We start from the raw sequence: 11,423 nt of genomic DNA, 5'->3' as shown, positions 1-11,423 counted from the left end.
CCGGCGTCTATCCAAACCTGCAGGGGTCACAGGTCAAAGGTCACAGCTCTGATGCGTTCACTGCTCAGCTCAACATCCAGGACGTTTCGCTGCTGAATCTCTAATCTGCGTGAGACTTAAATTCCTGATTTACACTGTGAACGTTTGCACATTCCTGGTCAGAATGTACATTTGTTACGTATTTTTATTGTAAATTTATACTTTAGTTCTATTCTACTTTATATTATTTATGATTATTTGACTTGTGATACTTGTGTTTTCTCTCACTTCGTAGATTTTGACTGTTATGCACCAAAACAACAGAGCAAATTCCTTCTATGTGCAAACCTACTTGACAAGGTTCAAGGTTCAAGGCTGAATTTATAATATATTACTTATATAATACAATAAAAGCAGAAAAGTAAAAAAGACAATAAAGTGCAGATAGTGTCGAGTGTTTCTGGCTCCACCAATCACATGCTTTTGTTTAACGAGGGTTAATGTTTAAACGGAGTCCGGTGCACCAAAGCTCCGACGGTTTGACCTTTACCTGAGCCTCCTGCAGCTTGGACCAATTAGGTTTGATGTAGTACATGATGCCGTCGTAGGCTCCAGGAAGCGTAACTCCTCTGACCAGCAGGATGATGAGAACAACGTAGGGGAAGGTCGCCGTGAAGTACACGATCTGAAACACACACACACACACACACACACACACACACACACACACGTTTCATCTGTGAGAATCAGGTAACGAAAACAAACGTGAACCTGATCTGATGAAATAAAGTAAAAGGAGACGAGACCTGCTGTGTCTGTCAACACACACACGCACACACAAGCACACACACACACACGCACACACACACACACGCACACACACACACACACTGAGGTCACACAGTTTCAGTTTCAGCACCATGGAGAGCTTCTGGCGCCAGGTGGAGGCGAGTTTCAGTCAAATCACAGCGGAGGACATTTTCCTCCCAGAATCCATCACAACCTCAGGTTAACACACACACACACACACACACACACACACACACACACACACACACACACACACACACACACACACACACACACACACACACACACAAAGGTCTTTGAGGTCAGTATGAAGCATAAAACTATACAATTAATTTACCTGGTGCAATCAAAACTTCCCTCAAATTATTCATAATGTAAACTTAAAGTCCTCTTATATATCATTTATACTCAGTTAATAAATGTTTATAACACAACACAATGTAGTTATAAGCAGATATAAGGACATTATAAGTGTTTATTAATGTGTTTTACTATGTTGTCATTCATTATCTGTTCAGGAACTAAAACGACTGTGTTGCATTCATGAACTGAATGACTGTGGGACATTCATGAACTAAAACAGGAATTGTTGGTCTGATGTTATTTACATCTAAATACGACTTTAATTAATCATCTATAAATTGTGTTTTTAAACATCAGATAAGTATTTAATTCTGATTAATGACATCAGCCTAAGTACATGTAGGTTAGGAGGTTTTCAGCTGACAGTGATGTGTGAGCAGCTCTCTCTCTCTCTCTCTCTTTCTGTCTTGTGTCTCTGCCTCGCTCGCCCTGCTGTGACATGACGCTCAGCTTTCAGACTCCTGCTGCTGATCAACAACAAGAAACGGTTTCTGTTGGTATTGAAGAGGCGTGTGAACTGTTTGACTTGGACTGAGACCAGAAACACACACACACACACACACACACACACACACACACACACACCTATTAAAAACATAATGTCAGTGAGCCACAGCGCTGCACTGGGTGACATGTTTAGAAAACGGCTCCAAGAGTAATAATAATGGACAAAATATTACATTTCAACACCTTTAAATTCACTGTATAAAAGCTGAATCAACACTTCACCTAAACAGGACTGAACTTGTATTAGACTGTATTAGTTTTAACTAAATACAACCGTGTTACAGTCAAGTCTGAGCCCCAGCGGAGGAGGAAGTACTCAGATACTTTACTTCAGTAAAAGTACCAATAGAGATAATAAAAGTCCTGCATGAAAAGTGCTACTTAAGTAAAATACACAAGTATCAGTGACTGTAAAAGTACAAGTACCTCATAAACTGTATTTAAGTACAGTACTTGAGTAATTCCCCCCTTCACACATCCATTCTCATGCATGTACAAAGAACTTTCTCTGGTTAAAAATGACATTTGAATAAAATTTCACTGTGAATTGAACCACATGCAAATGATGTTGAGTTACGAGGTTTTCATCCTGTAACAGTACAGTGAACACATACAGTACACGTGTAGATATGAGTATTTCTCTCTCGGTGTCTCTCAGTCACGTCCCACTGCAGTCAAGCTGCCCTCCCGCCAGACGGCCAATCACATTCTGCCACCTCACAGCCCCCCCCTCATCACCCCTCCTTCCTGCAGTCATGGCAACGCTTGGCCTGCCATGTGACAGCAGTGTGTACGAGTGTCATCGTCACAAGCCAGTGAAACACACACACACACACACACACACACACACACACACACACACACACACTGAGGATTGTAGTTTTAAAGTAACAGTCCCATCGTTTTATGAACTCTTCCTGTTCTCCGTCCTCTCCAGAGTCAGATTGGATCAGTTTCACGTCTGAGCATCGTGCTACTAAAGAGCTCCAGGATATGTTTAACCTAGCTTAGCACAAACACTGGAAGTAAAGGGAAACTGCTAGCCTTCCTCTATCAAAAGAGAGAGAAAAAACACACACACCTTCCAAAAACTGCACAGCTTGATTTGATTTGAGTTTTCTTTTTTATCGACTTCCTGCAGCTGTGTGGAAGCTGATCAATCAGCTGTCAGGTGACCTCTGACCTTCAGCGGTGTTATGTAATTGCCCGTAATGAGTCCAGCTGTCAGCTCGCTTCACAGGCTGACACACAGTACTACGCTGGCTGCAGGGTTTCTAACATGTGGACACTTATTCTGCCACAGTGTCACAGACCTGTTTACACTCTGACACTGTGGGGATTCTCCTCCCATCGGGTCCCCGCAAGGAAATAAATGTAATTTTAGTTTAATTTAGGGTTAAGACTGTTTTATTAAAACTGAGCCTCATTTAGGAGGTGATGTACTATTTTCCTGGACTTACGACACTTTTAATCTGTCACTGATTTGAAGGCAGGGTGACATCATATCTTTTTAAAAAATTATACCTAGATCATTTTGGTGACTGAGCTTTTATTTTGAAAATGAACACAATGACCAAAAAGAGTCTAAGTTTAATCTATTGATAAATATAAAACATGTTCATATTCTTGTATTAACAGGATTGTGGGGACACAGAACTCACCTCCCATCTGGTCCCAACAAGGTCACAATTTAGTTTTGGGTTAAGATTTAGTTTAATTAACCCTTTCACACCCAACCAATTTTTGAAGGCGGCCTGTCTAAATTGAAGAAATTGATTAGTTTTGATCATTAGGTTCCTTGTAATGAATTGGGACACTGTCAGACTGCTTTGACGGTAGGAAGACACTGTATTTTCAGTTGTACTGTATATTCTGCCATGTGTTGTGCCTGGATTATTAATTAATCACCAGTAATACAGAGGACTGGACCCGGGCTAACAGATGTTCATGTGACCAGTGGCTGCCTGAGACTGTAGAAACATTTATAATAATCCAAATAGTCACCAAAATATAAAGTGTGTATTCTGTATGTTTGTGTGTGTTACCTTTCCGGCGGATTTGACTCCCTTCCAGACGCAGAAGTAAACCAGAACCCAGACGGTCACCAGACACAACATGAGCTCCCAGTTCATCTCTCCGGGTTGATCCAGACCAGACGAGATGTTCAGCACTTTGTTCCTGCACAGAAAGAGAAAAGGACATTTATATCAATACAAGAACAGCTTAAAGGAATAGTTTTAACACTTTAGGAAATCCTCTTATTGTTTCTTTCTGAGAGCGAGATGTTCAGATGGATCAACGTCATGTCTGCACGTTAAGTACGGAGCTGGAGTCAAGACGTGGTTAGCTTAGCTTAGCATAAAGACTGAAACAGATAGCCTTGTATCTGGTTGTACATATTAGTGTTATATCTTGTTTCTTGTCTTCCAGGTCTGTGGATCTTTCCAAAATATCTTTATCTTTCCTGTTATATTATCTGTTCTTATCCTGTCTTTTTAATTTAACTTCATCTTTTAATTCAATTTTATTGTGAAATGTTATGAGTCTTTGTTTTTCTGTATGTTGAGCACTTTGTGTTGCATTTTATGAATAGAATTGCATATCAGAAAATGTATTTTTGTATTATAGAAATAAAGTTATTATTAATGTTATTATTATTTATATATTTCTAACATTTAACAGTTTGAAACGCAGACATTTGAAGGACGTAGTTATTTCTCTTCAGCCAATCAGGAATCAGCTCATCCAACTTTTTGAAGAACAACATTCACTTTACGATTGTAGCTCAAAAAGAAACTCCAATAAAATAACCAAACACAGCGTCCTGGGTGCGTCCGGTGAGTTACGTCTTGTTCTTTTTCATTCACATTAAGCTAATGTTGTGAGTTAAGTTAGCTAACGTTAGCAAACAAAACACCGGTCACGTTTAATCTGTTCACAGACAGTAACGTAGCTGTTAGCCATAGATTAGCAACCTGACTTGTTGCGAATGATTGATCTGAACTGGTTTTAATATAAAGCGTCTCTGAGACAAACAGAGAAAAATTCTTAATTTGCATTACGGTTGTTCAAGGCTAACACAGACAGAAAACACGGAGCAGTAAGAACCAATAAACAGAAATGGTTTTATATCTTTAGTTTCATGGAAAATATAACAACTTCTTTGTAAATCACCTATAAAAGATGAGTTCTTTCAGGAAATTCCTCCTCAACTCAGACGCTGAAAGAAACAAATACCAACACTGAAAGATGATGACGTAATTGCCAAACAGGAGATTTCTCACAATTCATCTTTCCCTCAAAGATTGACGGACCTGCCGTGCCTAGTAACGGTTGCTAAGCTATGATCGGACAATCACTGTTTAGAGGAGGAGTTTAGTGAACGTCCATTCCTGCTTCTTCTCCTCCCTCGGACCCCTCAGAGGTCGAGCGCCGCTGACCTGACTCTAAATTGAAATACTAATGAGCTCTGTCGCCTAATGAGCCCTTTCACCTCGTTAACTGCTTGTTGGTTTAATAGCCTGCCATGACAACACAGCCTGTAAGGACATCCTGTTCAGAGCTATTACTGCTGACTGTGATTGGCTTAGAAACATGTCAGTCAAGACAAACGTGTCCCCAAATATAGACGTACAGCCCTCTTTAAGCCTCAGTATTGTACAGAAGAAGTAAAATTAACTACTGAGCGCTCTAGTGGCTGTTAGAGGAACTACAGCTTCAAACGGCGGCTGCTGGTTGAACTCAAACGTATAATTCCCTTCACCTTAAATCAGAGTATATAAAACAATATGTCAGTTATTTACTATTGCTTTATTAATAATGTGGTATGATCTTATATAGTTGTTTCTTACAACCAGTAGTGGAAGAAGTTTTCTGAAGTAAAAGTACCAGTACAGCAATGTAAAAATACTCCATTACAAGTAAAAGTCCTGCATGAAAAATCCTATTTAAATAAAAGTACATAAGTATTATGAGCTTGATGTAGTTAAAGTATTGCAGTAAAAGTACATAAGTATTATGAGCTTGATGTAGTTAAAGTATTGCAGTAAAAGTACATAAGTATTATGAGCTTGATGTAGTTAAAGTATTGCAGTAAAAGTAGTGGTTTGGTCCCTCTGACTGATATATTATTATATATGACATCATTAGATTATTAATAGTGAAGCATCAGTGTTAGAGCAGCATGTTACTGTTGTAGCTGCTGGAGGTGGAGCTAGTTTACACTACTTTATATACAGTTAGCTAGTTTAGTCCAGTGGTTCCCAACCTAGGGGTCGGGCCCCTCCAAAGGGTCAGCAGATAAATCTGAGGGGTGGTGAGATGATTAATGGGAGAGGAAAGAAGAAAAAACAAAGTTCTGATACACAAATCTGTTTTCAGTTTTTTGGACTTTTTCTCTAATCTTTGATTTTTGCTGAAATATTGGATCATTTGAACATTTATTGAAATGAAAGCATGTGAGAAGTTTAGAGGGAAAAATCACTATTTGGTGGAGCTGTTAACAACTCATAGACATGTGAAATGTGACCCCGACTACACACTGCTTTTTGTAAGACGTCAAAAGCCAAAAAGGTTGGAAACCACTGGTTTCATCTTTAACAATGTGTTGTATTTTAAAAGCTTGTTATATTATCCATTGTGTCAAATCTTCATCTGAAAAGTAACTAAAGCTGTTAAATAAATGTAGTGGAGTAGAAAGTACAATATTTCCCTCTGAAATGTAGAAAGTAGCATCACATGGAAATACTCAAGTAAAGTACAAGAACCTCAACATTATACTTAAGTACAGTACTTGAGTAAATGTACTAGGGCACCTTCTCTTCACACGAACGTTCTCACGCATGTTCTAAGAATTTTCAGGCCTCAATACTGAGAAAAGATTCCTGTGATTCATAACAAAAGACATTTGAATGAGACTTAACTGTTTATGTTAATTAACCTACAAAAACACACTGTAAGTGATTTATCTGCAGGAAAAATCTAAACCACAACATCATGCTATTCAAACACACTCTGTCTACATAAACAACTCAAAATTAGATCAGGATGTCAGTGAATCACCTCATGATTCACAACAAACTGAGTCAAGAGTCAAGTCTTTACTTGTAATCTGACGAGCTGTGTGTCAATCCCAAACTATGTACCAACCTTTAGAGTACGTTTTAACAGTTAGTTCACAAGGAATCGACACACTTTGTTGTCGAATACAACGATTCAACCTTAAACCTGCATTATCTGATGTTTTGTCCACTAGTTTCCAGCAGAAACAAGCAGTGAACACAACACTCACACATCATCTCCAATATTCACTCTCTTTTAGCTCTGTTTTTGTTCTCTACCAACTCCTGAGGGAAATATCTGGCTCTTTAACTGCTAAATGCTCCACTATGTTCACCAGCTAGTCTACAGCTAACTGTGTCTGTTTGAACAGCGGCTTTTTCTCTGAAAACAACGCTATGAGACGCTGAGAACCAGAACAGTAAAGTTGCAGCCGGACAGATAAATAATGAGCTGAAACTCACTATGAAGCTGAATATGGTGAATAGTGGATATTGTTTCAGGCTTTATGGCGTCTTGTTGCCTTTGGTTTGTAATTTTTAACCGTCACGTCATTGGATTCAGAACATCTGGCCAAAGAGCTGCAGTTGAAACACTGATACGTTTACAGAAATGTTCATTAATGTGTGTTGTCCTTATAAACAAATGAATGAAATGAAATATGTCGTGACAACAAGTGTGCAGACTAACAGGAATCAGTCAGGCGTCAAAAAAATTACAAAAATAAAGAAACAGGAACTGTGATGAGTGGCACAGAAGTCATCCAGACTGTATAAATATGGTAAAAGCTGATATCTAGAAAGCTATTTCAGTGTAACTATAGTAACTGCTTTGAATTAGACCCACAAAACATCTAACTATTACACATTTTATGACCTAGAATGAAAGGAAAAACCTGCTGTTCCTTTTTTTTTTTCTTATTGTCAACAAACCTCATGTGCAGATAAAACCAACAATGAAAACACAGCCGGTAGTTTTTAACAAATAAACAGGAGGAAATAGTGTATATTTGTTGGGGACTACTTTCAGCAGCGGATGAATCCACATATTTGGTTTGTGTGGACTGAGTCAAAATAAATGACCCATGAAGGTTCCTGTGGTTCAAATGCAGGTAAAGTTTATAAAAACATCCCAGATGGAAAAGTTCCTTCAGTTAAAAAGCCCCAGATATAAATATATATACTCTAGCCTTAAAATGTAACTAATTAATAATGATCTGACACTGACTAATAAGTGTGTAAGACTGTTAATAGTTTTCCCATCATGCTTCATTGCTGCCACGTGGATTGTGTTGATGTTTTGGGTTTTGTAGCTGTGGAGAACTCAGCAGGTCAGTTAGCTGTGCTGAAAAAACACACACCAGCATATTTCAGAGAGGGATAAAGAGATTTACACCATGAGAAGGTTAAGCTGCTGCTACAATAAAACATGATCTGCAACAATAACAACCCAACATTAACAACAACAAAGCTCACATGTTCAGCTTTTTAAAACCACCATCAACAGACTAACAGGAAAAAAAAAACGCTGACAGACAAATAACAAGAACAGAATCCATTAAAACCAGAAAATAATAAACAAACCTGCTCAACGAACTCTCAGGAATATTCCACAAGCAAGAAAATTAATGCTGGGAGCAGATTATCTAATATCAGCCAGATAGAGCTGCGACACAACAGCAGCGGGGCGTTCAGGGACTAAAACTATCGTGGGGCGTTCAGGAACAGCTAAACAATGAGCCGAAGCTCTCTATACAGCTACATATAGCAAATAGTGGATATTGCTGCTGGATTTATGGCTTTATGTTCAGGAACTAAAATAATCGTGGGGCGTTCAGGAACCACAACGAGCATGGGAGACAACAGTTAATGGTTTCATCCCGTGCAGAGTATTTTAACTTGCAGGGTGAGGTTGACCAATAGGAGCACAGAGCGCTCTGTAACTGTAAACATGGAGAAGAGAAAGAGGAACGATGATGTCAGTGCTGTTAACGATCAAGTTGTTATCTGAACTTTAATTGGACAAGGTCTAACGTGCAGTGTGTCGCGTCTCTGGGCCAATCACAACAAGAATTTATGACTCTATGATCAACTGATCTGACATCATTATCTGGGGCAGAACCTCTATTAAGTTTTAGTGCTTTTATCTTGTTTCATGTTTCAGTTTTATATGTAGCACTTTGTTATTTGTTTGTTTTGTGTTCCTGCATGTGCAGGTTTTATGTTTATTGTGTGAATCTGTGCTTTTGTTTGTTGGTTTTCCTGCTGAACTTGTGTAAAAGTCGACGTGTTAGTTGTTTAATGACAAACCAAAACCTGAGCTAACCAGTCCAACACAACCACAACATTCATCAAACCTAAACTTTAGTCAACATAAACCCAACAAAAAAAAAAACAGAACTCACTCCCAGAACTCGATGATGGGCGATCGGGCGTCCGCCAGTTCGGCGCAGGTCATGTTGCCGCTGATGGTGAGGTTGGCGAGGCTGGCGTTGTTGCAGTCCGGGTGACGGAAGATCTCGATGCAGTTGGGTGTGTTCCACTCGTTGTCGCAGGTGGACCAGGGCAGGATGGAGTTAAAGGACTTGATTAGGTAGTAGAAGCCCCACGCCAACACCATGATGTAGTAGGTGTTACAGAAGAACACGATCACCATGGAGGCGTAACCCAGACCTGAAGACCAGCAGGAGAATCGTTTTAGACACGAAGCTCATTCTTAACAAACTGACCAATGACAGATGCTGATTAACTCATCAATTATGAAACATAATTATCACAAAGTCAACTGTTGAGTACATGAGGTCCTGTTTATGGAACAGTGTCGAAGCTGTAAATCTGCATTACTGCGTTTATGAGCCGCAGTGACATCCAGTCTGACTGACCCTGAACTAAACTGAACTCCTGTAAAGCGAAGGAGTCCCACCTGTCAGCATCACATGTCCAGTTACTGTTAAACCACAATAAAGTTTGAACTTCAGAGACAGAGACCGCGTCCGCACTGACACGTCGACATTACTCAGCACTCTGCTGTTTTACAGAAGTTATATTTTCACTCACTGATTATTTACAGTCGATGCTACACTTCCTGCAGATGTTTTAAATTAAAAGCCTACAGGAGGGATTATGCTCTTTGAGCTGCTGGACGTCTTTAATTGTGAAAGAGGAAGTTTCAGGCTTTTGATGGTTTTAAAATGAGCGATCAAAATTAGATTATTAATAGTGAAGCATCAGTGTTAGAGCAGCATGTTACTGTTGTAGCTGCTGGAGGTGGAGCTAGTTTCAACTACTTTATATACAGTTAGCTAGTTTAGTCCACTGGTTCCCAACCTAGGGGTCGGGCCCCTCCAAAGGGGAGTAGTAGTGGAGTAGAAAGTACAATATTTCCCTCTGACATGTAGAAAGTAGCATCACATGGAAATACTCAAGTAAAGTACAAGTACCTCAACATTGTACTTAAGTACAGTACTTGGGTAAATGTACTTCGATATTTTCCACCAGTGGTTTTCATTGGTGACGAATGTGGACAGAGAACCAAAAAAAGAGAGAAAAATGTCTTTTAAACTTAGCCAGCTTAGCACAGATGTGCTTTAATGTCTTTCTTTGAGTCAAGTTTAATATTGAGCTGAAGTAAAAACAAATCTTCCAGGTTCTTTTCAAGAAGAAAAAAAAACCTCATTAAAATCCCCTCTGACATCTGTAGTAAGTTAATAACTAATAATCCAGCCTTGAAACAACTTTACTCAGTAAAGTTCAGGACAACATGACAGTGTGTCATGTTGTTCGCTCCATGTGTTTAGATAAAGTTCAAAGGTTCAGTTTATTCATCCATATGAGCATGAAAATAAAGACCTCCTGTCCTAATCAACAAATAAATAACCTACATATAAATCAACATAAAAATTTAAATTTCATTAAAACATCCAAACAAAGTAAAATAGATTAAACTCCAAATTTACTTCATTAACTGTCTATAGCATTCACGGCATTTCTGTTTTTAGGGGCCTTTAATGGACGCCGTTTCCCATAATCCCACAGACCCACTGCTTTCACATAACTACAGACCTGATTTACTGTGAATACTCTTTCTCTCCAGAGGATGAACCCTTTAGATTTTAATGACTACATGACCTTTCCTCTATAGCGCCGCCCTCAGGTCGATCTACACATGTTCAGCTCCACAGCTGGTATGACTCCATTAATATATATCTATATATCTATATCTCAGCGTGTTGACTGTTGGCGTTGCATGAATGTAAAGGAAGGTGGAGCTCAGTCAACACAGCCGGAGGTTTAAAGGTTGAAGGAAGGTCCGTGTAGTAAACTGAGCTAAAAATACAATTAATTAGAGTCATGTGGTCACCTGTAAAGATCAAACAGCTGATAAACTGTGTGTGCTGAGCTAACAATGATATAAAGGAATCAGGCGACATAAAAGAGATTTATTTATCATTGTGTGTGTGTGTGTGTGTGTGTGTGTGTGTGTGTGTGTGTGTGTGTGTGTGTGTGTGTGTGTGTGTGCGTGTGGTAGTTTTCCAGCCGTGTCTGCAGGCACGTACAGCAGGATCACAGATTATCACCTCCAGATAAACCTCAGCGGAGAGCTGAATGTGTGTTTGCAGACTGACGTGTCCACTCAAACTCACCTAAACTGCTTACTGCATGGATTTATGTCTGTTGCCACGGCAACGCAACCTCGCCTGCCACGTG

The 11,423-nt window shown here is 39.3% G+C and overlaps 1 protein-coding gene across 6 annotated transcripts in view; it reads right to left on the bottom strand.

The window, feature by feature from the left end:
- The window catches only part of slc6a8 (solute carrier family 6 member 8), a 54,894-nt gene that overhangs the window by 11,247 nt on the left and 32,224 nt on the right, over window positions 1-11,423 (bottom strand). For all 6 annotated transcript variants that reach the window (XM_042407887.1, XM_042407881.1, XM_042407883.1 and 3 more), the window contains 4 exons: window positions 9,122-9,389; window positions 3,705-3,837; window positions 530-664; window positions 1-17 (listed from right to left, as the gene is read on the bottom strand). The exon at window positions 1-17 is cut by the window's left edge and continues 87 nt beyond it. In XM_042407887.1, coding sequence (XP_042263821.1) covers window positions 1-17; window positions 530-664; window positions 3,705-3,837; window positions 9,122-9,389 — 553 coding nt within the window. The remainder of the gene's footprint in view (window positions 18-529; window positions 665-3,704; window positions 3,838-9,121; window positions 9,390-11,423) is intronic.

Source organism: Thunnus maccoyii, chromosome 4 (genome assembly GCF_910596095.1).
Source record: "Thunnus maccoyii chromosome 4, fThuMac1.1, whole genome shotgun sequence".
NCBI classification, from domain to species: domain Eukaryota; kingdom Metazoa; phylum Chordata; class Actinopteri; order Scombriformes; family Scombridae; genus Thunnus; species Thunnus maccoyii.
The sequence above is the reverse complement of the archived record's forward strand: the minus strand, read 5'-3'. Positions and strand labels throughout refer to the sequence as shown.